The 24,070-nt window shown below is 29.9% G+C and overlaps 4 protein-coding genes and 2 long non-coding RNA genes across 17 annotated transcripts; 3 read left to right on the forward strand and 3 right to left on the reverse strand.

Moving 5' to 3' along the window:
• The first annotated feature begins 70 nt into the window (after positions 1-70).
• On the forward strand, positions 71-3,082 carry LOC127061767 (lysine--tRNA ligase). 3 transcript variants are annotated; one of them, XM_050989088.1, is made up of 8 exons: positions 71-218; positions 733-892; positions 989-1,438; positions 1,551-1,796; positions 1,874-2,296; positions 2,380-2,573; positions 2,665-2,827; positions 2,896-3,082. In XM_050989088.1, the coding sequence occupies exons 1-8, from the start codon at positions 184-186 to the stop codon at positions 2,998-3,000; spliced, it is 1,776 nt and encodes a 591-aa protein (XP_050845045.1). In that variant the 5' UTR covers positions 71-183; the 3' UTR covers positions 3,001-3,082. The 3 variants fall into 3 exon arrangements, with proteins under 3 accessions (XP_050845045.1, XP_050845044.1, XP_050845047.1); XM_050989087.1 differs by lacking the exon at positions 71-218 and adding an exon at positions 308-646; XM_050989090.1 differs by lacking the exon at positions 71-218 and adding an exon at positions 312-566.
• On the reverse strand, positions 2,823-6,035 carry LOC127061768 (deubiquitinase OTUD6B). Its single transcript, XM_050989091.1, has 4 exons — positions 5,592-6,035; positions 5,018-5,432; positions 4,702-4,921; positions 2,823-4,605 (listed from the first exon to the last, which is right to left on the reverse strand). Exons 1-4 carry the CDS (start codon positions 5,659-5,661, stop codon positions 4,420-4,422), a joined length of 891 nt encoding a protein of 296 aa, XP_050845048.1. The 5' UTR covers positions 5,662-6,035; the 3' UTR covers positions 2,823-4,419.
• A 137-nt stretch (positions 6,036-6,172) lies between these two features.
• LOC127061765 (uncharacterized) lies at positions 6,173-9,538 on the reverse strand. 5 transcript variants are annotated; one of them, XM_050989086.1, is made up of 7 exons: positions 9,446-9,538; positions 8,593-8,716; positions 8,297-8,466; positions 7,953-8,201; positions 7,712-7,872; positions 7,548-7,637; positions 6,173-7,471 (listed from the first exon to the last, which is right to left on the reverse strand). In XM_050989086.1, coding segments are annotated over exons 2-7 (1,752 nt in total). In that variant the 5' UTR covers positions 8,595-8,716; positions 9,446-9,538; the 3' UTR covers positions 6,173-6,391. The 5 variants fall into 5 exon arrangements, with proteins under 5 accessions (XP_050845043.1, XP_050845040.1, XP_050845042.1 ...); XM_050989083.1 differs by having other exon boundaries at positions 8,593-8,855; positions 9,442-9,521; XM_050989085.1 differs by having other exon boundaries at positions 9,442-9,520.
• On the forward strand, positions 9,445-10,399 carry LOC127061770 (uncharacterized). 2 transcript variants are annotated; one of them, XR_007780951.1, is made up of 3 exons: positions 9,445-9,590; positions 9,990-10,064; positions 10,159-10,399. It is a non-coding gene; the product is annotated as an uncharacterized LOC127061770 (long non-coding RNA). The 2 variants fall into 2 exon arrangements; XR_007780952.1 differs by lacking the exon at positions 9,445-9,590 and adding an exon at positions 9,761-9,912.
• A 73-nt stretch (positions 10,400-10,472) lies between these two features.
• LOC127061764 (carnitine O-palmitoyltransferase 1, liver isoform) lies at positions 10,473-23,083 on the reverse strand. Of its 5 annotated transcripts, none has more exons than XM_050989077.1 (15): positions 22,633-23,083; positions 17,474-17,637; positions 17,277-17,413; positions 16,867-17,143; positions 16,310-16,633; positions 16,003-16,202; positions 15,658-15,862; positions 15,442-15,549; positions 15,333-15,358; positions 14,727-14,792; positions 13,120-13,234; positions 12,767-13,036; positions 12,544-12,693; positions 12,259-12,468; positions 10,473-12,156 (listed from the first exon to the last, which is right to left on the reverse strand). In XM_050989077.1, exons 2-15 carry the CDS (start codon positions 17,612-17,614, stop codon positions 12,052-12,054), a joined length of 2,334 nt encoding a protein of 777 aa, XP_050845034.1. In that variant the 5' UTR covers positions 17,615-17,637; positions 22,633-23,083; the 3' UTR covers positions 10,473-12,051. The 5 variants fall into 5 exon arrangements, with proteins under 5 accessions (XP_050845034.1, XP_050845038.1, XP_050845037.1 ...); XM_050989081.1 differs by lacking the exon at positions 14,727-14,792 and adding an exon at positions 13,562-13,624 and having other exon boundaries at positions 22,633-23,082; XM_050989080.1 differs by lacking the exon at positions 22,633-23,083 and adding an exon at positions 22,290-22,495.
• Positions 18,300-21,903, forward strand: LOC127061771 (uncharacterized). The gene is made up of 4 exons (XR_007780953.1): positions 18,300-18,408; positions 20,207-20,286; positions 20,701-20,827; positions 21,330-21,903. It is a non-coding gene; the product is annotated as an uncharacterized LOC127061771 (long non-coding RNA).
• Positions 23,084-24,070: the final 987 nt, after the last annotated feature.

Here is a 24,070-nt window from a genome sequence, read left to right on the forward strand (position 1 = left end):
AATAACTATGATTTTTACGTAAAAATATCAATTAATTTTTGGTTGGTTTCATTTATTCATTTTATCAATATTTACAAATCATATTTTAGTATATTTGAAATAAATGTGGACAGGCAAAAACGATTAACAAATATTCAGTTTCGCCAACATCTATTTGGAAATATTGTATGAGACTTTTTTGCGATGGCTGATGTAACGGAAGAAAAGCTTTCCAAGAAGTAAGTAAATCAATTAAAAGAAGTGCAAATATTGTTTTGTATTTTTGTTAATAAAGATTTCATGAAAATGTTTATATGAAAATGCTTTTCCGTGTCCGTTAATATTCTATGATTTTGACGTGTCGGTGATCAGTCCTTTGTACAGACCGGCCACGTTGCTTTACGAACGGTTGGCTAGTTTGAGATATTTTCTATATAAAAATAGTGATAACTTTACGAAAAATTTTTGATCTGATGCTCTTATTGTAGACGCATGTATATATTTCTTGTGATAAGTATACATATAGTGAGAATTTTGTGATTATGTTAAGTAATCTAACCAAAGTTTTTACTTGTATTGATAAGTCTGTAAGTGCATTAAATAAATTGCATATCACTAAAATTCAAGCTACATTCTATCAAATAACTTCAAGCCGATTTTCTATAAAGTTTGTACTTTTATAAAAGATATTTATCATAGTGGTGCAAAGGAAAAATTCGTTGTTTTATATATTGTTTTGTATATTATTCTTAGGGAGTTAAAGATGCGTTTAAAGGCAGAACAGAAATTGAATGAAAAAGCAGTAAAAGAAGCAGAAAGGGCTACAAAAGAAGTTCAAAACGTACAAACGAAGAAGATCTCTATTAAAACTCCAGAGAAAAAGGTCGTTAAAGAAGAAGAAATCAATCCAAATGTAAAGAATATTAGTATATCAAGTTACAATGTAGCATATTCAACCACAAAACGTACTTCTTTTTCACATATGTTTCATACTTGTTTTTATTCCTAGGAATATTTTAAGTTGAGAACTCAAGCAATTGAACAACTTAAAGCTGCAAATGAACATCCATATCCACATAAATTTGATGTATCAATTTCATTAGAAAATTTTATTGAAAAATTTAGTTCTGTTGTAAAAGATGGAGAAATTCTTGAAAAAGAAATTTACAGCATAGCTGGCCGTGTGCATGCAATACGAGAGTCTGGAGCCAAACTTATTTTTTATGACCTTAGAGGAGAGGGTGTTAAAATACAAGTAATGGCAAATGCAAGGCATTATGAAGGAGAAGATAAATTTGCTAAGGACACATCCAAAATTAGGAGAGGCGATATAATCGGTGTAATTGGAAATCCTGGAAAAACCAAAAAAGGAGAATTTTCTATTATGCCAAAAAGTATTACTCTTCTTACTCCTTGTTTGCATATGTTACCGCATCTTCATTTTGGATTAAAAGATAAAGTAAATATCTTAAATACTATAATAACTAATAAGATTGCATACTTTATATGATAAATATTATATATCATTAGGTATAATAATGATAATATATGATAAACTTTTATATCATTAGGAAACAAGATACCGTCAACGTTATTTAGACCTTATTTTAAATGACAGAGTGCGACTAATATTTTACACTCGAGCAAAAATAATTGCATATATGCGTAAATTTTTGGATGAATTAGGTTTCTTAGAAGTTGAGACTCCTATGATGAGTATGATAGCTGGTGGTGCTACAGCCAAACCTTTTATTACTCATCATAATGAATTAAATATGGATTTGTATATGAGAATTGCTCCAGAACTTTATCACAAGGTATACAATTTATTTATATACGATTAGAAACAGTCTACATTGTTATGTAAATAAACAAATTTTTATATTTTATATAGATGTTGGTTGTTGGTGGTATAGACAGAGTTTATGAAATTGGTAGACAGTTCAGAAATGAAGGCATTGACATGACGCATAATCCTGAATTTACGACATGTGAATTTTATATGGCTTATGCTGACTATCATGATCTCATGTCTATTACAGAAGATTTGATTTCCGGAATGGTAAAAGCTATTCACGGTAGTTACAAAGTACTGTATCATCCAAACGGAGTTGATGGAGAAGTAGTAGAGATAGATTTTACACCACCGTTTAAACGGATATCGATGATGAAAACTTTAGAGGAAATTTTGAAAGTAAAATTACCAGATGCTGATAAGCTTGATATATTGGAAGCCAATACAATGCTTAATGATCTTTGTGTAAAGCATGAGATTGAGTGTCCTCCACCAAGAACAACTGCCAGGTTATTAGATAAAGTGGGTATCTATATTGATATAAAAGAATCTCGATATAATGGAGAATTTTATTGATTAAATGGTAATATTTCTAATATTGGCAGCTTGTTGGTGAATTTATAGAAGAAAAATGTATAAATCCTACTTACATATTAGATCATCCACAAATAATGTCTCCATTAGCTAAATGGCACCGTTCAGATGCAGGCCTTACAGAACGATTTGAGTTATTTATTATGAAGAAGGAAATCTGTAATGCATATACAGAATTAAATGATCCCCTAGTGCAAAGAGAAAGGTATTTTTTGCTTTTCATTTGTCTTTTCAACTCAAAAAAATAAAGGAAACAATTTTCTGTTGTTGTTTTTGTTCTTTTTTATTTTTTTTAGATTTGAACAGCAAGCAAAAGATAAAGCAGCAGGAGATGAGGAAGCTCAAATGGTAGATGAGAATTTCTGCACTTCCTTAGAATATGGATTACCTCCAACTGCAGGTTGGGGGATGGGTATAGATCGACTTTGCATGTTTTTGACGGATTCAAATAATATTAAGGTAATATTTATATAGTATAATTTAAACAAAGAATGTAAATTACACTTAGTACCAAATATTTTTTTCAGGAGGTATTACTGTTTCCAGCCATGAAACCAGATGAACCAAACAAAAATAAATCGATATCTGAAGATAAGTCTAATGACAATATTAAAGAGTCTTGTGAAAAATAATGGAAAAGCTTTTATCTTTTATACTAATTTACAGAACATTTAATTACTATATAAACTAAATAAATTAATGCCATAACGATAATCAAGTATCTTGTATATTATTTACTTCATATGGAAACATGTTGACACAGATTGATATTTACAAGATTTCGTAACTTATTTTTCTAACTTAAATATGTTCATGGTATTTCATATTATTTATATAATATATGCTTTCTATCATAAAGAGAGGAAGGAAGAGAGGGAAAGGGAGAGAGAGAGAATACATTTTCCTTTGATTTAAATACTAAGATTTTAAAACAAGAACGATTCAACAGTAAATATAAAATCAATATTATAAAAGTCAAATACTAAATTGGCAGTTCGTTCGTATTGTCATTGATCAATACGTAATCTACACAATAAAAAGTATATGAGTTAATTGAATATAATTATGCAAGAAAAAATCGATAACATCTCGCTGATTCATATCTTATGAAAAATATTAATTGCATATTCAATGAAATACGTCCTTCCCAATGATGTTCTGTCAATTAATTGATGATAACTTCTATATTTTCACGAATATTATTGCCGATTTTATATAAATCTATCATTTCCTTTTTAAAATGTTGAATATGGATAATTTGGTTGCAGAGTAAATTCTTTTTGAAATATATGAATTCTTATGTGAAATATTAGAATGTTACCACCATATATAGAGAAATGTTACCAACAAACTAAATGTTTATCTTAGAACATTGTTGATATGTACTGTGTATTTAGATAATATTTTTACAGCATCGTAATTGTTCTTTTGTAAATTACTACATTTTTTAATTGATCTTATTTGAATACTTCTAATACCTGAATTTTATCAAGTCAGTAAATCACTATCATTCTACTTAATGTAAAACAAGTTTTTCTTTACAATTGGGTCAGTAAAATAAAAGACTAGTTGATTAATTAATTTTTATGACATGTATTAATCAATTTTGTTCATATTTCTAGTTTTAAAAATATTTTTGGATTATAGCTCATATAATTAAACATAGCAGTTTACTTTATAAAAGTTAATATTAAAACTGCTTTAATGTTTAAAAAATAAACTTCTATAAAAAAAAATATTTTGAAATTATGGAAATGTGAAGCTTTATCATGAGCATTGATAACTAATAATAATAAAATAATAAATATGACTACTGAATTATTTTTATTACCATATTAAATCTATAAAATATTAATATAATGATAATATTTGCATGATTTGAGAAAATTAGGTATTGGATACTATTAGTTATTTCAATGTATTTATCAACCTTAACATGTTTAATAAATCTGATATATATAAAATTAAATCAGAATTATTTATCACGTTATATAATAAGTGAATGTTTGTATTAAGATAAATGTTATTTAAGTATAATAGAATGAGTATGATCAGCTCTCATCTTCTTTGACAAATTTTGTAACAGAATTATAATGAGCACCTAATTCATACATATAACGATGGTAAGTTAATATTATTCTTTTTTTCTTACTGAATTCATCTCCAACGATGTAGGGAGTACCTGTGGCTTGGATGACTTCAATTTGGCGTTCCAAAATGCGTGACAATACTTGCAACTGCATTAGACACATATTTACAATATATAAATGACACAAAAACACACACTTTTACAATATTATGCGACTTATTACAAAATTTATTACAATATTTACCTCGATTGCACCACCCCAAGTACAAGTTTCAACTATATCATTACAATATTTTTCATATTGCTCAGGTGATAATAACTGGTCAGAATCTGGATTTGAAATAAATGGTAAGAAATCATTTCTATTTTGTCTTAAATATATGGCAGTTTTCATTCTTAGATCATGTAGGCTAAATGGGATTTCTCCAAGCATTTTAAGTTGATGCGCAACTGCATTGTATAAACTGAAATAAAAGAAATAAATGATCGTACATTAATTAATCTATTAATTCAATGTTATTTATACATATCTTAAAAATATTATAAATTATGTAACATACCAATGACCATCGCTTGGAATTTCATATAACATTAAATCACGTTCATAAAGAATTTTTTGTATAGATTGCATCTCAACATTTCTCTTACCATACACATCAAATGCTTCTTGTTCTATAATTCTTTGATTACGTTCTCTCTCTGCATTTTCTTTTTTATATCTTCTTCGTTGAGCTTTAGAAATCCTCTGTTGTACTTTCTCAGATTCTTTAGACTCTATATCATTTATATCATATGTTTCTTCTAAATTCTCTGTATCCGTATCATTCAATGTAACTTGAGATATTTTCCATCTGGCTAATTCTTCATCTTGCCTTTTTTCTAAATTCTCTTCTTTACGTGCTATTTCATCTGCAACTTCTTTTTTTTTCTTTTTATCACCTTTACAGATTGATTTCTTCAGTATCTGTATCTGAGCTACGATATATAATACAGATATATTATTTATGTATTACAATTTTTGTTAATTACAGTATAGCCATAATAAATAAAGTATTTTTGATTGGAAAATATTGATATTTTTATTGCGACATTAACACAATAATAAGTTAGAATTAATAAAAGTCAATAAAGTACCTTGTAATTCTTTTCGTTCTCGTTTATGTTTCTGTAACAACTGATCTTCGGTAAGTGGTAACTCATCCATTTTGTTTTTGTAGATATATTTAGCTAATATTTAATTATCTTTCTCTTCTTTGACGTTTGATATTAATTTCGTAAAAAATACAAATTATCTTCAGATTACCACTTAAAACTTGCGACATAGCCTATTCAGTGGGTCCAAGTTAAAAATATATCATTCACTTTCACACACCATATACTTTTGTATTTACACCATGATATAAAAAGAGGTAATTCAAAATGATTTTACATCGAAATGTAATTTTAAGGAAAGAAAAAAGAAGTTATATTTTTTTATCATTTATACGAAATAGAAAGTGTGTGAAAATGTAACGTGACATGATGCGTAAAAACCATGTTCGATTTAACGCGCCATCCAGCGCCCTCTTTTGTTATCATCTACTTATTTCAAAATTTAATCAATTACGTTAACATTTATTAAAACTTGTATAATATCGCAAATATAGTTTACTTCTTTTTTTTTTAAAATATCATTCCCAATGTATGGTAAAAATGTATATACATACACATAGAAGATAGGAGAAGCATTTTTTTGTTTATAAAAAAAGATAACAATGTTTCATTGATAAAGAATAAACGAGAATATAAAAATGTAGTTTGATACAAGAATCCTTAAATATGATTATTTAAACACATGTGCGTGAACGCATATACACAAATTCATAAAGAGTATACTATAAACTTTCGAAATGTTTACATATTCAATTGTTGAGCGAATTGATGTCAGATAAGAATTATTGGCGATCCTTCGATAAATTAAGTGATGTTTCATTGATATCGCCAATTTGAGCTTGTTGTTGCTTTTTATGCAAATTGGTCATATCAAGCATGCCGCCAAAATCAGACTTAATGCTTGAAGAATTCGATAGATCCTCAGTCCCTTGATATTCATTCGATCGACCAAGTTTAGAATCATTTTGAATGTCTAATTTCTTTCCACTAGAATAATCTTCCGCACCAATAGAGAAATTTTTAAGATCTGCGGTTCCTGACGTAGGTTTAAATGGCGACTGAGTCACTTCACCGATTGAAAATTCATTTATTTTACGTTCTGTACCATCTGTGTCTCTCGCGGGTGAAACTTTACCAAAAGGACCGAATAAATTTGCTATATTTCTCATATATGCCGATGGCGAAGGCGACGATGTTCTTGTAAAATCGGGCATTGGAAAACCAGATAATTTGGCTAAATCAGCAGCAGAGAAATTCGCTAATTTCGTGAAGTCTTGAAACTTTGTAATCTGTTGTGTAATGTCTGTTAAAGGAAAATCTGGGGTAGTTGAAGTCCGATTTTTATTGCCTGTAATATCAGCTCCAACAGGATTGGGTAATTTGGCAAAATCTGCAGGTGCAAAATCGTAATCGCATTTTGTGTTTTTCACTGATACAGTAAGCTCACCCGATTGAAAACTTCTGATCATTTCTGGTTGCGACATATGTTTTGAGATGGCAGTATTTCCATCTTTTATTTGTGTTATCGATGCCGTATCTGCCCCTGTAGCACTATCTTTTCTGATATTGTCTCTAGAAGTAGATGGTTGCATAACGAATGGTTTAGATGTTGGTGTAATTATGGCACTGTCAGGTTTAAAGTTTACAGGTGCCAAAAAGACTGCTGCGTTGTATGTTGGAAGACTAACACCGGGTGGGACTGGAGGAACAAGAGATTCAGAAACTGGTACAAGTGGAAACTTAACAGTAAGAAATTCTGGTGTATTCCCATCTTTTGAACCAGGACAAATCATTTCTCTGATTATATCCCAGTAAGATCCATTAGCACGATTACGTCCAGGTAATTTAGATGCTAAAGAACACTGGATAATAAAAATAAAAATACAATTCTTTATGTTTTCCATAAACTGTTAAACGATTTTATTAAAAAATACTTACTCTTAAACGTTCAAGATACGTAGTATTGTTATTAAAATTAGTAGTAAAATCGATACCTCCTTCACTTCTATAATATTCTATGCATCGCCTCTGAAAGAAAATAGTATAGAATTGTCATATTTTATCAATTCAATATTTCATTTAATCAGAGGAATTTAACTTACTATTTCTTCTAATGTATCTTGAGCAAGAAAATGTTCTTGAGATAAAGTATAACTAAGAAGCATAGGGCGTGGATATTCATGAGGTCGGTTTTCAGGAGGTGGCAGTGACCAAAAGACATTAAAATTTGATTCATAACAATTACCATCCATGTTGTAAGGAGCTATAATTATATTAAAAACTGATGTTAAACTCTTTAAAAAAATTTTATAATAATGGCAAAGAAAATGAGAAAAAACTCACAGCATATTAAACCAACACAAGGCATATAACCATTATCACTAGGTCCTTTCATTTTAATTTGATAATCTAATTGCGCATCAACATCTCTGAGAGATGGTGAAGCATGCGATCTAGGATGAGAATGATACCAACCAACGAGAGTTACATGTTTCCATTCCATAGCTTTTGCAATTTCTGCTTCTACAGCAGCTGCAGCTGATTTATCTTTGCCAGAATATCGACATGGAAATGCGCAAGTTATAGATAGATCTGAGTTGATGAACAATGTAATTCTTTATGTATTACTATTTAATATAAAAACAAAATTTATTATATATATTAATATATATACAAAATATACTTACTATGTGAATTAATATCCCAATGACCACCCAAATATCCACATACTTCTTTGTCTGTTAAGTGACAATGCAAGTCAACTAATAATGCAGCAGTGGTTGTGATTGTAACTAAAAAGGGTTGTATTTTTCCAAGTGTACTGAATGATGTCAGCTCGACCATTGTACTCATATCCCTAAAAAAATATTGAATATCAAAAACACAGTATTATGTTAAAGAGATGCACGATCTGGAATTACAATATAGATATGATATTTATTTTATATTTCGTTAAGTAATAAAAATATTTATGGATATGTACATTGCATGACTACGTATACCAAGATTGGCATGTTTGACAGGTACTCTGACTACTTGTAGTGGAGCATTGATTTGGGCTTTTTCATGTCCTTCCTCTATAATTTCTCCAGATATTTGCACTATTTCTGTCGTTTGCGACATTTTTTGTTATCCAAAATGTATAAAAATTAACAGAAAAAGGAATGATAAATAAAAAGTTCACAAGTTTCAAATCTTTGTCATCTTGCCAAGCTATTTCTTGGAAACATTCATTATCCTACATTCCTATATAAAAATAGTAAAAAAAAAATAAAGTAGTAATAAACATTATTTTGATTTTGAATAAAATTATAAGAATCAAAACACACTATATTATCGACAAAAACAGTAATCCAAAAAGTAAGGATGATTACGAAAATAATACTTTCTATTTCTAAGTCTTAACTACCGGCTTGACGTGATATTTTATACTTCACACATTACTATCGGAGATATATAAGAAAAGAAAACTCAATAATATTAAAATCTCAAAGTTTACAATGCTCTTATTTATATACAACACAAATAAATATACGTAAATTGAAAGTCGAGCAAAAAACTTGCTAGAATTATACAGCATAAATTCCCGTATATTTCTCTAATAAAATAAACGCAATGATGTTTCGAATAGTTTCGACTAGGACGCTACCTAGTAAGCGAAAGAAAAAAATTTAGAGTATAAACATCATTTATTCATGTTTTTTTTTGAAAGATATATATATGCATGTGTGTAGTTTACAGTTAAAAGCTTGGTATCTTGCTCTTGCATACATGTTGTACTGCGAATTGAGCAAACTTTGAATAAATATACGGTTTATTGAAACATACATACATACATCAATGTACACAATGTATGTACGTACATACACAGACACGTACATTTATGTATGTACGTACGCCCTTTCCCACACATCACCACACAAATCAGGTGTGACAACTAATAACAGCTAGAAAAGTTCATCGATGGTGGAAATTGATAAAGTAAGCGGAAGAGATGTCCTCGTTATTTATCGTAGTTTTAATATAATTTAGTGTATTAATAATTCATATAGCATATAGTGATACATTACTATATAATTAATTTTATCAAAAAATATGATTGATCCGTTTCAATTCTGAGAAGTTTATCAACCAGTGAATTTAGTGCATATTAGAATATAGCAATAAATCTTATTAAGATATTCACATCTTTTAGCAAAGTGTATTAATAATTTTTTTTTACTACGTTGTATAACATATTTTTTATAATTTGCTGTATTGAGTTTGATATTTTTATAAATGCAAGAATTTCTCTTCTGTTTTCGTAAGTTCATATGTTATATTGTATATACATGTTTAACATTTAAATTTAGCACCTAATTTAGTTTTCTTACTTTATAGACTTACTTCTTTTTATATCAGGCTCACTAGTCTGTAATAAAAAGCAATGAATATGGATGATGAAGAATTAAATAAGTATGTTTAATATCTTATTAATATACTCCTTAAAGAAAATATTTACATTATACGTTAAAATTAATTTATCTTTATTTGAATATTATATATGTAGACTTGCTGTTGAAGCTTTACTTGAAGAAGCAAAACTTGGTGCACAAAGAGCTGAAATAATGGGTCCTACTGGATGGGTAAAGCCTAGAGAGACTGTCAATAAAAGATTTCTTCATTCTACATTACGTAATGTTGTTATTTCAAATAAGCACAAAACTGGAAAGAAAGACAAAATATTGAAAACCCAAATATCTAAAGAAGAAAAAAATATAAAGAAATAATAACTGTGTGCTATATTGATACATATTTTATAGCGTGTTTTTTTTACAATTGTATAAATTATATGATTTTAAAAGCAAAATTAAACATATAATATAATAGTATTAGTAAAATTTATTATGCTATATATTAATAATACAAATATGTTTGCAATTTTACATATTTTTGTACAAATATCAACAAAGGATAATATATAACTATATAAATGAATATGATAAAAATTGCTAAATTATATTGCATTGATAAATCTTTAAAATTACGTTTTAGTATTTAAATAGCATAAATGTCGTTTATACATATTAAAACATAAGTAATGCTTTTGTTGGAAGTCGATTATAATTAAAGATTGCGATAATAATCTGTAGTTTCTTCAAGATTTATATTCTTTGAGATATCAAGTATTTTGTAATGTATAACCAAAGATTTGTATTTAATTAGATGTATATAGATGATTAGATAAAGTTTTTACTAAAAATATAATAAAAAGAGAATAATAATTGTATTGACAAATGTTGAAATATTTGAAATATTTTTAATTAAGAGCACCAGTACCTCTAACAATACCTTTAACAAACACATATTAAAGAAAATATAATATTAACTTTCTAGTATAAAATGAGACATTACAAAATTTTGCATTGATAGGTTGCAGATATTAGTTTATGGCATTTTTAAATATTTAATTATACTAAAACTTCATATGATCACATAATATTATAGGCGTTCGTGACGTCTCATTTGTACAAGTAATAAACATTCTAAAGTTTTCAATCAGATTTAATCTAGTCACAAGGTTCGAATACTATTTATATATGACAGTCACATATTGATACAATAGCTATGATAAGAATAGTATATTGTAATTGTAGCTGTTGTAATCAACAAAGTGAGTATTTAATGTAATTAAATATGTAAATAAAAAATTGAATATTTGCAATTTCAATATAAATGCGATTGCATTGTTTATAAATTTGGTGTTGAGACGTACTGTAACACCTTTAATACTTAACACATATTTAATCATTTTGATAATATAATAACACATATAAAATTGACTTGATTCATACTATTTTTGAAGAATAAATTTCAATCTTAATTTTAGGCATCTTGCCATTGTGATAAAAATATTGATCAAATATATCAAGATTTAAAATATATTAAATGATTATTTGATTTTCCGTTTCTCTAATGATACTCGAAGCTGTACTGGTAAATATAATCCAGTAGTTGAACATGATAGCGAATGTTTTCTTCTAATGTTACACGCGAAAAAGATATTATTTTTAAATTGGACTTCTTTATATTCGCAACATTCTTTCATTATTATTCCTAATTGTATATATGCATATAGAAAAGTTAAAATTAAATCTTATATCATTGATGTTGATATTGCATTTAGAGATATATAAAAGAATATTGTATAATGAAATATAACAAATTATTGATCGAAAAATAGCATATATAACAGATTTTTTCTTTTTTTGCACAGATACTCAATATTGGATTTGTTTTTGGCAAATTTCGTTTGTAATAATTATTTATATAAAAATAATTAAGAGTACAAATTTGTGTATATTTATGTACTCTTCAAAATAGTAGGAAGAATTTTTTTATAGTTTGTAGTAATTTTTGATATGTGCTTCATAGCCTTTTAATGCACCAATAAATAAATTCCTTATGTGGAGCCATTTTTGTGCTGTTGAATTTTTTTCCTTTCTAAAAGCAATTTTTTCATATCAGCAAATGCCTTTTCTATTTGGCGTGCAAATCTAGCAGCATCCTGTAAAAAATAGATAATGATGAAAATAAATTTAGAAAATAATTTTTTTACTAGTTTATCTATGTTTTGCTATTAATTTAATCTTTTCTTATAATATATTACCGTCACTAGTGAGCTACGTTTACTAGAGATATGGAAGAATATAACATCTTCTCCAGCAATGATGTAAGAAACCCCATAACCATCATCAGCAACAGGACCAAATCCACCACCAGCAGAAATACAATCGGGGTATTTTTTTAAGTCCAACTTTGATGTTTGTCCATGTGGAGTTTGAGATGTAGATAATCGCCAAGGTTCGCTTAAAACTTCCTAAATAATTTTCTTTTCTTTACAACTATTTTCTTTTTTTGTTTCAAATTATTTTTGAGACATTTTAGCAAGTACCTTCAAAAATGGAGAATCCACTTCAAGATATTTAGACACTACATATAAACAGAAAAGATGTCTATCTATACCCTTGCCACACATAGCATCTTGACAACTTTTTTGGTGTTGTTGTCCCGCTGCTAGTAGTAACCTATATTTGTTATCTAACTGTAATGGAAAAGGCAGTTTTTTCACATTTTCTTTTTAATAGATATTAATATGACTATTATATTTATGTTACCGTTGCATTCTTATCTTCCATGGCCTTTACCCATGCAGCAGATTCAATAGTGCATGGTCTAACAGTTTCTGTTCTGCCTTCACGAAATAATCTTGTCATGGAAGCTTCATAAGTGAGATTAAACTTTCCAGCATCACGATAATATGCTAGTTGTAAAGCCATTTGTATATATGCATCTGGTGACATTGCACTAGCTTTCATAAAGCCTTTACCATATTCATTGTGTACGTAGATACGTAATTCAATGTCATTTATTAATTTTTGAACAACCTAATAATTTAAAAAGTAATTAATAATTTTTACACACATGATTACGTATTTGCAGATGATTACTATAAATGTAAAAGTAGTACCTCATTAGAACGATTTATACATTCAATACATTCTGAAGATAAATCCCATTGAAGTCGAGTAGGGATTGGTGGTATAAATTCTGGAGTACCTTTGTTATGTCCGTCTTCTTTATATCTGATAGATAAATAGTGGTTAAAACTAAGGAGTATTATTGAGATAATTATAATTTAATTATTTCACAATAATTATTGTTATATTTCTCAACCTACTAATTACAGTTGTAATTCTTTCAGAATAATAATGATTACATATTTAAACAAGAAGCAGTGGAGAATTTTTTATTAAAGCATTAGTTTGTAAGCACGTTATTAACGAGTTTATTTTTTAATATAGTGGAATATTTAATGCAGTGGTTGGGAAGTGCAATAAAAGATATGGATTGCTTAGTGTTATTAAATATTTAGCAATTTGCATAAAATACAAACATGGAAAGAGAATTACCCTGTCTCCATAGTACTAGCAATAACATATTCCCAGAGAGATCCCATAACAGGAGCATCAGCCCTAAGAAGCAGAAGGCAAAATATGGATAAATAATTAACATGTATTTTTTGAATTTTTCTTTTACTGTCAAGTACTCATCAGTGATACCTTATAGACTGAAACAAAGAAATAAAAATATATACAAAGTTCGAAACTTTCATGCTAGGAAAATATACAAAGTATAATCTTATCTAATTTGAACATTTGAAATATCTCTGTTGCTTTTGATAGTAATAAAAAATATCCAATGCAAAATTGTTTAATCCAAAGGAGATAATAGTCTGTTACCAAATTTTTTTGTAATATAATTTGATTTAAGATTTCAAGGTCACTAATACTTTTTTAAGTGGATTGACATATTTGTCTTACGAGAGTATTGTAGTTTATTAAAAGACGAATATAACAATATGAATTTGTGGACCTTGAATAAGAAAGTAACGTTTGAAAGAAATGAAATGGTCAAAAATTTAAGCATTTTAATGTAAAATAATTATTTTGGAAGGTTAATCTAGGAGTTCAAAATGATTTCTATTAATTCCGATACATTTTTAGAAACTGATAACCATTTTGATCATTTTTGGAGCGATAGCAGTGTACACAAATAAATACAGGAGTACAAAGTACAAAGAAATCATTCAATATGTCCAAAAATGTAAAAGTGTGAAGATCAACAAACGCATATGCATAGATAAATTCATTTTTTTATAAGTTATAATAAACTGTAGTAAGAAAAACGGACATTAATGATTTCGAAATTTCGAGTAAAATTTTTCGTTTCTCAGAATATTATTTCTTTCGGATTCAATAATTTTAAAAAAAATATTTTCTAGTATCATAATAAGCAATAAAGATGCACAAGTTAGATGAAATACTCTTTATAAATCTATATACAGTAACAAACTATATTTTATTGTTTATCACTGTAAAATTTCCTGTCAAATATAATTATTTTATTTGAATGAAGATTAACACTTAGGTAGTTTTCTTAGTTTATACAAAGCAAAATATTACCAACACCAATAATCTACATAAACATATCATGCTAAGCTTTCAGCTATGAAAGAGAAGATGATAAAGAAATTTAATGATTTATAAACCATTCAGTTTGAATTAAGGTTCTTACTCTCGATTGCAGGCTTCTTCATATATTAAGAATTCCCACAAATGTGACATCACCGCAGCATCTGCCCTGCATTACTTATTGTTTACTTATTGTTTACACATCTCAGAATAAGTACTAATATATATATATATATATATATATATATATATATATATATATATGTATGTATGTATGTATGTATGTATGTATGTATGTACACACACACGCACGCACACACACACACACACGCGCGCACACACACACACACACACACACACACACACAATTTTATAAATACTCATGCAATCGCACGAAAATAATATATTATTTCTGTGTTTCAATGATTCTTATATTAAATTAATATCAGCTTGATCTGTGAAACTCATTAGTTGATAACTCTTATGTATGAAATCAATCGTTATTGAATGAAGAAATATTGAAGTATCGAATGAAGAAATATTAAATAGGGAATAAATAATAACAAAAAAGTATAACAACAAATTCAACAAATTAATCAACTAATATTGATAATATTTTAATTTCCTCATCGTCATCTGGATACGATCAGTTTATCACGAAATTATTACTCGTGCCTAATGCATTTTTCTATATAGAAGAAAAACTTACCAAGAATGTTCTGCGTTAAAACCAATCTGTAAAATATCCAACAGTTAAAATAGCTTTACATTTACTATTTTGTAAATTATACATTTATTTGTTACTTTTTATTTCTTACCCTTCCATTGCTCCCAATACACAAAGTAAAAGATTTATCGAACCATCTATCATAGCCTTTACCATGTAACAAAATTTGGCCATAATTGTCTAACTTTTCAGGATGTTCCTAGAAATAGAAAATCACTGTATAAGCATTTAATTGAAGATATATTAAACGTTTCATATTAATATATCAATTTATACGTTTATCTTTGATAAAATTGTAATTACTTACAGGATCGTATTCATATGGAAAATCATCTAAAACGACAATAAATGCCGATTTTTCTATTATATCTAAGGAAGCTTTATTTATTCCTTTGGCGAAATATTCATTTCTGACTTCTGCCCAAGGTTTCCTCTCTCCAGCTGTCAATGCAGCTAATTTTTCTTCACTTTCTGCTGATTCAGATTTGTCATCCAAAATTTGTTGAATTTGTCTATATGTAATAAACATTCATAGATTATAATAAATCTTGGAGAGAATACTTTTTTTTTATAAAAAACAGAATAACGAAAAATAAAAAATCGCAAAATATATGTAATATAAGATAGCTATTTGAATATAAAACGCCCTTACATTTCTATTTCACAGGGTAAAAGAATCCTATTCTTGTAATAAATAAGAACTTTGAAATATCTTCCTCTGTGATGTACAACTATATGCTTAGAGTCTTGATAATGAACTATTTTATCTGTTTCAATACCAGGAAGTCTTGTGGTATTGAATAGTCTTTCATATTGCCAGGAGCATAAAGGAATTATACCTTGCAGTAAAATCTGGAAATCAGAAAAAATATAATTCTCTCGGATGATGTATATCGTCATACGAAAAATATAATATCATTAATATACGATATATTAATTTTGTATAATATCGTACTAACTGGTTCGAGTTGTTGACGCTCAATGAGCCGTCTGTATTGTAAACAAAAATGAATAGTGCTGGCGGCACGTGCAGCTTGATTCGTAGTTGGATGCATAAGAATAGCATCTATTCCGTAGAAATTTGAATTTATAACGAGCGGCGATCTACCTCGAAGGTAAACGTATTCCTCCCACCAATCAGATACGTAATTGGTAGACCACCAAGATTTAAGTATTAAGTATCGTTGAAGTTTCACGCCTATACCATTTTGAAACTCCTTCGCTAATCTCTCCATACGAGTATAATTTTCATTGTCCAGTAGAGGTCTAACGCTTCGGAGATACTGTTTAGAAATACATAGTAAATTATTTTACTGTACAATAATAATTGTAAAGTATTACTTGTAATTGACTAAGTAGCCTTTTTGAAGATGTTTTAATGGGAACTTCCTCTTTTTTTTTCACTTTCTCTTTTCTCTTGACTCGAATCATTAATTCGAAACCTCCTCTCTTTCGCCTTTTATTATTTTGAGTTTTTTATGAATAATATGAAAACAAAAAAAAAACATTATCTAACCCGTTTCATCGTATCCTCTACCGTAGGAAGTGGTAGGCGAGGCAGCGAACCTTGAAAGCTGTAAAGCATGGGTTTACGCCAACCAGACAGAAGTTTTACGAAAATAAGCCATATCTGTGTCATTCTTGATAGTTTTTTATGTTTGCCTCTTAATTCGTACATCCAGCCTTTGTAGATCAGCAGCAGCTTTAGTACGTATCGTAACATATATATAACGACCAACCACAGGAGAAGTCCGATCATGAACGAACCAGCTAGATGTGCGAGTATTGAAGATCTACAAAAGAATAAGAATAGAAAAATTGCTCCTTGTTGATACTTGTGAACAAGTATCACTGCTGAACTAATTACTATTATTTTCGTTATTTTTCTCGAAAGTAAGAAATTTGAATTCAAATTATTAAACTTACCCAGAAAGATATGGTGTAACTTTTCCAACGAGATCGTAAGGAACTTTGTAGCCCGCGAAATGAATTGCGGTGACAATGCCTATGGTAAGCCAGAGGCTTCCTAAAGATGCAGGATACACACCGCTCTTCAAATTATTCTAAAATACAAACAAATAAATTAGTTGCTATCGGATTGTCGCGTATTTTCTTCCGCTCACCATAAATCTAAAGAATCTTTTCTTCCAGGAGCGTACACCTGATAACCAAACGAGATTGAGTACTTCTCGATCGAAATTCACGTCCCATCCTTCGTGGGTGATGGAAAAACTAAAGGCGACGGCTGAATGAGCTTCCGCCATTTCTGTACCACTTTTCTATGTATCTGAAAAGAAAAAAAATTTGTAAATGCTACCGAAAATTACTAACGAGGGAAGCTCGCATCTTTGCACGGCAAATGCCCATTGCGAAGTTGCAGCATCGAGAACGAAGATGCAGGGTAGAAGCAGTTGACCTTAGTTAAAGTCGCAATTATCATGCGGACATGATCGCGCGTATACATATGCGTGTGCGAATACGTACGCGTGTGTGCGTCTGTGAAAATTGCACAATAAGCTAATAAACAAGAATGTCACGCATAAATAAAGTTTGCTATACTGTTACGTCTTGCGTTTTATCATTTTATCATATTTTTTTTATGGTTTGAAAGATAGAAGAACGTAGATGAAAGTGAATTCGATGTATGAACACGATGATATTCCAATGGTTACGTTATTCCAAAGATGTTGCTTTTTGAAGTTTGAAAGTATTAAATAGCAGGCCGTAGATGATACCTGCTTATATTAAAGGAAACGGAACTCGTATCTCCGCAATAACACCTGTATTATCAAGGCCGTATTCGATGATTAAAGACAGAGTTTCGTGATCAAGACAACGCAGCTTGAACTTTGGCCGAGGCTTCATCGTCCAACCAACGCGCCTTCTCCCTCTCTTCTTTGCTATAAATTGAGGCACATGCGCGTATACGCGCATGCGTACACGTGCAAGTGTTAAGAAAAAAAGGCGCGTTCAGCATGATCAAAATAAAAAACAACTGTAGAGTGTTATTAATGCGAACGGACGTGTATTTTCCGATAGTTTTGTTGTACAAGAAAGGGTAAGAATCATAATTGAAACAATTTAGCATATTTATGTGAATAAACAATTGTATTGTATACTGCAAAGCATTACAAAAAATGCTAGGAAAAGCTGAGTTATCAATGAAAAATGATACTTTCGAAATTGTAAACTACTAAGAAAGAAAGAGCACGGTTGGACGATACATAATGCACATCACCGATCGTATCAAACTCTTACGTAATACCGGGTGTACACCAAATACGACGCTCGCACGCCACTCTACGCGGCGAACGTCTATATATATTCGTCGTATACGCGTTACATGATATTGCACACAGTACTTACATCTTGCTCTCGTTGGCGCGAAATATGATCAAAATAAGAACACTGATTGCTTTTCTTCATCAAACATTCTAATCTCAGTGGTCGTTCGAAGTTTTTAACGTTTAAAGAATGAATGTTCACATGAAAGATAAACATTTGAATTACGTAAAAAAATGAGCTTTGATTCGAATAACTGCGTATGATTTGAATTCATATCTCAACCTCGCTTGAAAGTATCTATACGCGGGATAACCTTACGACTTTCCACGAGAAACGAGTGAAAGTTCGTACGAAACTAATCCCTAACCTCGAGCAAGTTTACACTACGGTAACAATGTTCTCGAATCGCCAAACGAAAATATGCTTATGATTTGTATTTCGTATATTTATCGACATGCAACAAATGGACAACGCTCGCTTGATGGTCAATATTACTTCGCCGGGATTTCTCTCTCTCTCTCTCTCTCTCTCTCTCTCTCTCTCTCTTTCTTTCGTAAAGTCAACAATAACGTCTCTTATTTGAATTAAAATAGGAACTAAAAACGGATCTTAATAATTGCTCCTTATTTGATCCTTTTTAAAGATTACGATAAAGAAAATATATTTTATGTTCATTCAAATAATAGAATCAAACGTTGTACGCGATCTGATTATTTATATATGTATGCATGTTTAATATAATCGTTGTAAGTTCGATATTATTTTTATTCTTATCGATATATCAATTATGCATATTATGCATATGCGCATATGTTATATATCGATAAGAATATTACTACTTGTCTACATCGTTGAATCGGAAAACTCTAGACGACAAAAAAGCAAACGTAGAAGAAACTTTATTTCTTTCTAGTAAAATATGATTGAGACATGCGTCTTTCACTGGAAAAGAACCAATGCCGTATCATAATACTATTTCGCAATGGACAACGACCAATCTATACAATTACGCTAAAAGAATTAAAGTGGGTCAAGCACGTGCTACATATTTTTTGTTTGTACATATATCGTTATGGATATAGTATCGCATATAGTTTGTAAGATAATTACTAATCTTTTCGACGAAGTTTTTCATGTCCTTCGCCGACATTTGATTCGTTTTGTTTCCTCTTTTAGAAATAGAGCAAAAAGATTTGGAAAAAAAAAACAATTATGACTAACGAGTCGTTAAATATGTTAAACAATATATAACGAAATGATTAAAAAATAAAAATGTAATCGATCGACAGTAGCATTACAACTAATACGAAGAAGAGGCTGTCTGCTTCGAAATACTGAAAAGGAAGTTTTCGGAACTGTAGATAGGAATTCGTTATATCTCGTCTTTATAAGATTTTGTTTATAAGAGTTATCCATGCGACCGAGAAGGCGACGTAGTCGAAGAGCATATGGTTCCCTGGATTGAAGGCTCATTGGCATAATAGTTCAAATTACATAAACTGTTTAAGCCTGCAGTTCGTTTAACTATGAAGACAAAAAAACGATTTGAAATAAAATCGTCCTTTTTGCAGGGTCGCGAGAGTAGTCGTCGGTTCACGATTAAGTCCAGGATTTACCAACTGGCCTATTGAGCAGCCTATCGGGAGGATAGGTAATACCATTTAATGCAATTAGGTCTATCTCGCGAACGTGTTAGCGATCAATTAATTAATTTATGCTTATGATTCTCATCATCGACAAAACGAAAGTTTAATATTGCCCGATTGTTTTGTATACAATATAGAATAAATAAGTAAATTGTATGCATACTTATGTATGCATACCAACATTCTGATGCGTCGAATGTCTGTCCAACGTAGCAAAGTCCAAGACGAGAGAAATTTAGATGGCATTGCTTCAGCTTTCACATTAGTTTCGACCTTAATGATAATGTTAATACGTTGATTAGACAATTTTCGTAGACAGAAAGATTTTCATTATTATAAGCTCATAATTATAAATTATTGCATATTGTGATTAAATAAGAGTATGGCAAGGAACTGACGATTGTTAATGACAATTTCAGATACCTTTTGGTGGTCTAAGAGGAATGAATTCTCCTAAGTAGAAGTGATAAGGGGCAACCGATTAATCACTTAGATAGCTAAAATGTGAATATAGGATATCTTAAAGGTTTTCACTTACATTCGTATGTAAGTACCATATGACTAAGTATAATATACTAAGTACTAATAATTCAGGGACGTTCGAAAATATACGTCACGATTCTTGAATTACTAATAATACTATTAAAGACACGGACGATATTGGACCTTGGTACTTGGTCAATATAATCTTTATAAATATTCATCATTTTAAAAATGTTTGACTTAATTACGCTATGTCATCGGTTAACAAATAAGCAAAATCGACAAATGTTAAATTTTTAATTAAAACTTGATATTCCGATTGAATCCTTTGAGTCAAATCGTAAAAAAGAAAGAAAACGTTTCAATTAACAAAATGATTATTTCTTGTACAGCGAATACGAATTATGAGCGAAGACTATTTATTTATCTATTTTTGAAAATATTACATTAGATCCCGTTCACCGATTCAGTGAAATGATTGATTATAATTAGAATCTTATCTTTCTAAGTTAGCATTCATTTATTCGATAGCCAATTCGATAACGATCATTATTTTCGTTTTTAGGTACGAAACTTATGCTGGATGGATTAACTTGAAATTTATATACCAAACATGAAATTATTTGGAACGAAGATCCATAAATAATTCGGTTTGACTTGACTTTCGGTTCCAGAATGATGGTATTTTTAATAATTAAAAAATTCATATAAATACGCATATCTAACGAAAATAAATAATTCTATAAAAATTGTATAATGAATACAATTTCTACAGGAATATTTAAGATAGTGTAACAGGCATTACCGTGAACTACATCGGTCATATTTATTTTGTAAAAGTAAAAATGTAGTTTATTTTATGTTCTATCACTGAATATTCAGTGCGTTTTTTTACAACATATTGTACGTTCCAAAGGAAGTGATTTTTTACTTGTCACATGCATTAACTTCTATTCAATATGGCGGCCGGGTCAACGTTCGAATTAGCGTCTTTATAACTGTAACGTAAAATTCTGAACCTTTTATCACATTTTTACTGTTGTCACTATGGCAATTTCGTAATCAAATTTGCAAATATTTGGTTACAATAATCCATCCTTGAGGAATGTTAATAGTTAATAAAAGTGCATGTTGTCTTATTTCTGTAATTTGATTTAAATCGTGAGAAATTGGAAAAATTGCAAAAAGAGTTGCGCAAAAGCTTTGTGTTATTGTTTGACTAAGAATTGTGAAAGAGAATTGATTAATCGATCGAGGAGTAACTGTTTCTTCTCTTTAATATCACCTAAAAAAGTAGTTTGTCGATGAAAAAAATGAATGATGTGGCAGTGGTAGCAACAGCAGCAATAATAAGCAAACAAGAAACGAAAAGATGTAATTACGTCGGAAAATAAAATACATTTAATAGATATCTAATATCTAGCTGATAAGTAGAAAATATGATTGTGCCATGCCACAACGAAGAGCCATTTTCACTCTATACAGTACATCATCGTACCAATCCTCAGGTATAACTTTTACGAACCTTTTCCAACTTGAAAAGATAAGATGAACAGAAATGGAACGTGAAGAGAGAAATAACGGCGCGAAGGAAGATTGCTTCCTATTGGTTGCCGCTTTACTCTCATCGAGAAAAGACGACACGACAGCACAAGCACATCGTACATCGTCATTTTTGTTCAGATGAGCGAGTGTTTCAAAAAAATTAACACGGCCTTTCTAATATTAGACACGCTGTTCCATGTCGTCCCCGTTCTTGTTCACTCACTCACCCATTCTCTCTCTCTCTCTCTCTCTCTCTCTCTCTCTCTCTCTCCCCTTTCCCCCCTCTTTCTGTGACGACGAACAAACTCGGAAGTTATACTTACCGAACGAATGAACGCAAAGACGAATGCAACGATGACCTCTCTTTTTCTTTGTACAAAGACGATTGATACGTTTTGCTGATTGAATTACGAAAAAATCACAATTTTAATAAATTCGAAGTTTGGTAATAAAAATTATCAGAGAAACGTTCCTTTGCAAGAAATGTAAATTTCTCGAAGGCTCTGTTTTTTTGAAATACACGTTGGAAAGTAGACTACGTACGATACTATAGTCACCAAGCGACGCTACGCACAACCACACGCCGTGCAGTACTGAATGCCACTGAACGCCACTGAACACGATGTGAGAGAGCGCCGAAAGAACGCTGAACGAGTGCCGAACAGTTACGAAAATGCACGATTTACACCTGGTGACTGTACGCCTACACTTCCGTATACATGTTTACGTGTGCGGTGTTAACCGCACACCTACAAAGTTACTTCATGCTTTTCCGTAGTCACGAATGCTCTGTCGTTACTTTCGAGAAATACATATGTGTGTGGTATGCGTGATCCTAAACGCAGGGCCGTACTTTACGGGTTCCAGATGTACTTGTGTGATAATTATCAAATTCGATACATTGCAACTTTTTTATTATATAAGCATTAAGTATGGGTTTAGCGCAGATTGAATGTAGGTAAGAGAGATTTTGCACATATATTTACGAATATCTACGCATCTCTGTCAATATTCTATGTATTATTTATGTAAGATTAAAAAGTTGTATACTAGCGTAAGGAATTCTTATAATGTTAATTGTATTATTATTATTATTAAGATAAATATTGAAAGTAAAGTGAATTGAGTACTTGTCATATATCGTCCCCAGTCATTACGCTTTTTAAAACAAAATCCTATTATTTCATTTATTACGCATAGCATATATTGCAGCAATTACGCATATTCCCTTTAATGACTTTGACTTTTGACGAACACGTCACTTGAGATATAAGCTTGCGTTTCTATAGTATTACGAAGGTTACGCGCAGGCTTTGTTGTGTCTTTTCCAAAGTTGATCTAGCGACTATATTTCTTTTCGTAATGATAAAATCTTCCAGTATATATTATTGTTGTTGTTGTGTTGTTGTTGTTGTTGTTGTTCTTATTGTTGTTGTTGTTATTATTATTACGTAATATTTGCTATTTTTTCAGACGATAGCTGATGGAATAACAGATATTAGAATCAAACAATTTAGTTCATCTATACATCATCGTCTTTCTCTCTTTTATGTACATTGTTAGGCATATGTGTTCGCTATCGATAAACAGTGAGAAAATTATGTATCTATCGAAAAATTAAAAAGAAAAATATAAAAATGAATATTATCGCGTTTCTTATTGCGATGCTATTAAATATTTTCATAGTTTCAAATTAATTGCAATTTGTTTTAAAATTCTTATAGCTTGTATGCGATTGTAACGATATCATCCAATCTGCTG

The sequence above is a fragment of the Vespula vulgaris genome, chromosome 2 (genome assembly GCF_905475345.1).
Source record: "Vespula vulgaris chromosome 2, iyVesVulg1.1, whole genome shotgun sequence".
NCBI lineage: Eukaryota > Metazoa > Arthropoda > Insecta > Hymenoptera > Vespidae > Vespula > Vespula vulgaris.

Excerpts from the sequence above, each read along its gene's own strand:
- LOC127061767 (XM_050989087.1), top strand. The coding sequence starts at position 522 with ATGTTAAGTAATCTAACCAAAGTTTTTACTTGTATTGATAAGTCTGTA. Across the intron at positions 1,797-1,873 it reads CTCCAGAACTTTATCACAAG|ATGTTGGTTGTTGGTGGTAT; the intron begins GTATACAATTTA and ends TATTTTATATAG. Across the intron at positions 2,297-2,379 it reads CTGCCAGGTTATTAGATAAA|CTTGTTGGTGAATTTATAGA; the intron begins GTGGGTATCTAT and ends TAATATTGGCAG.
- LOC127061768 (XM_050989091.1), bottom strand. The coding sequence starts at position 5,661 with ATGGATGAGTTACCACTTACCGAAGATCAGTTGTTACAGAAACATAAA. Across the intron at positions 5,433-5,591 it reads AGAACGAAAAGAATTACAAG|CTCAGATACAGATACTGAAG; the intron begins GTACTTTATTGA and ends TATATATCGTAG. Across the intron at positions 4,606-4,701 it reads CTTGGGGTGGTGCAATCGAG|TTGCAAGTATTGTCACGCAT; the intron begins GTAAATATTGTA and ends TGTCTAATGCAG.
- LOC127061765 (XM_050989083.1), bottom strand. The coding sequence starts at position 8,732 with ATGTCGCAAACGACAGAAATAGTGCAAATATCTGGAGAAATTATAGAG. Across the intron at positions 8,467-8,592 it reads GGTATACGTAGTCATGCAAT|GGATATGAGTACAATGGTCG; the intron begins GTACATATCCAT and ends ATATTTTTTTAG. Across the intron at positions 7,873-7,952 it reads TTGTGTTGGTTTAATATGCT|CTCCTTACAACATGGATGGT; the intron begins GTGAGTTTTTTC and ends ATATAATTATAG.
- LOC127061764 (XM_050989077.1), bottom strand. The coding sequence starts at position 17,614 with ATGGCGGAAGCTCATTCAGCCGTCGCCTTTAGTTTTTCCATCACCCAC. Across the intron at positions 14,793-15,332 it reads TTTAACGCAGAACATTCTTG|GGCAGATGCTGCGGTGATGT; the intron begins GTAAGTTTTTCT and ends TAAGTAATGCAG. Across the intron at positions 12,694-12,766 it reads TGGAAGATAAGAATGCAACG|TTAGATAACAAATATAGGTT; the intron begins GTAACATAAATA and ends TTTCCATTACAG.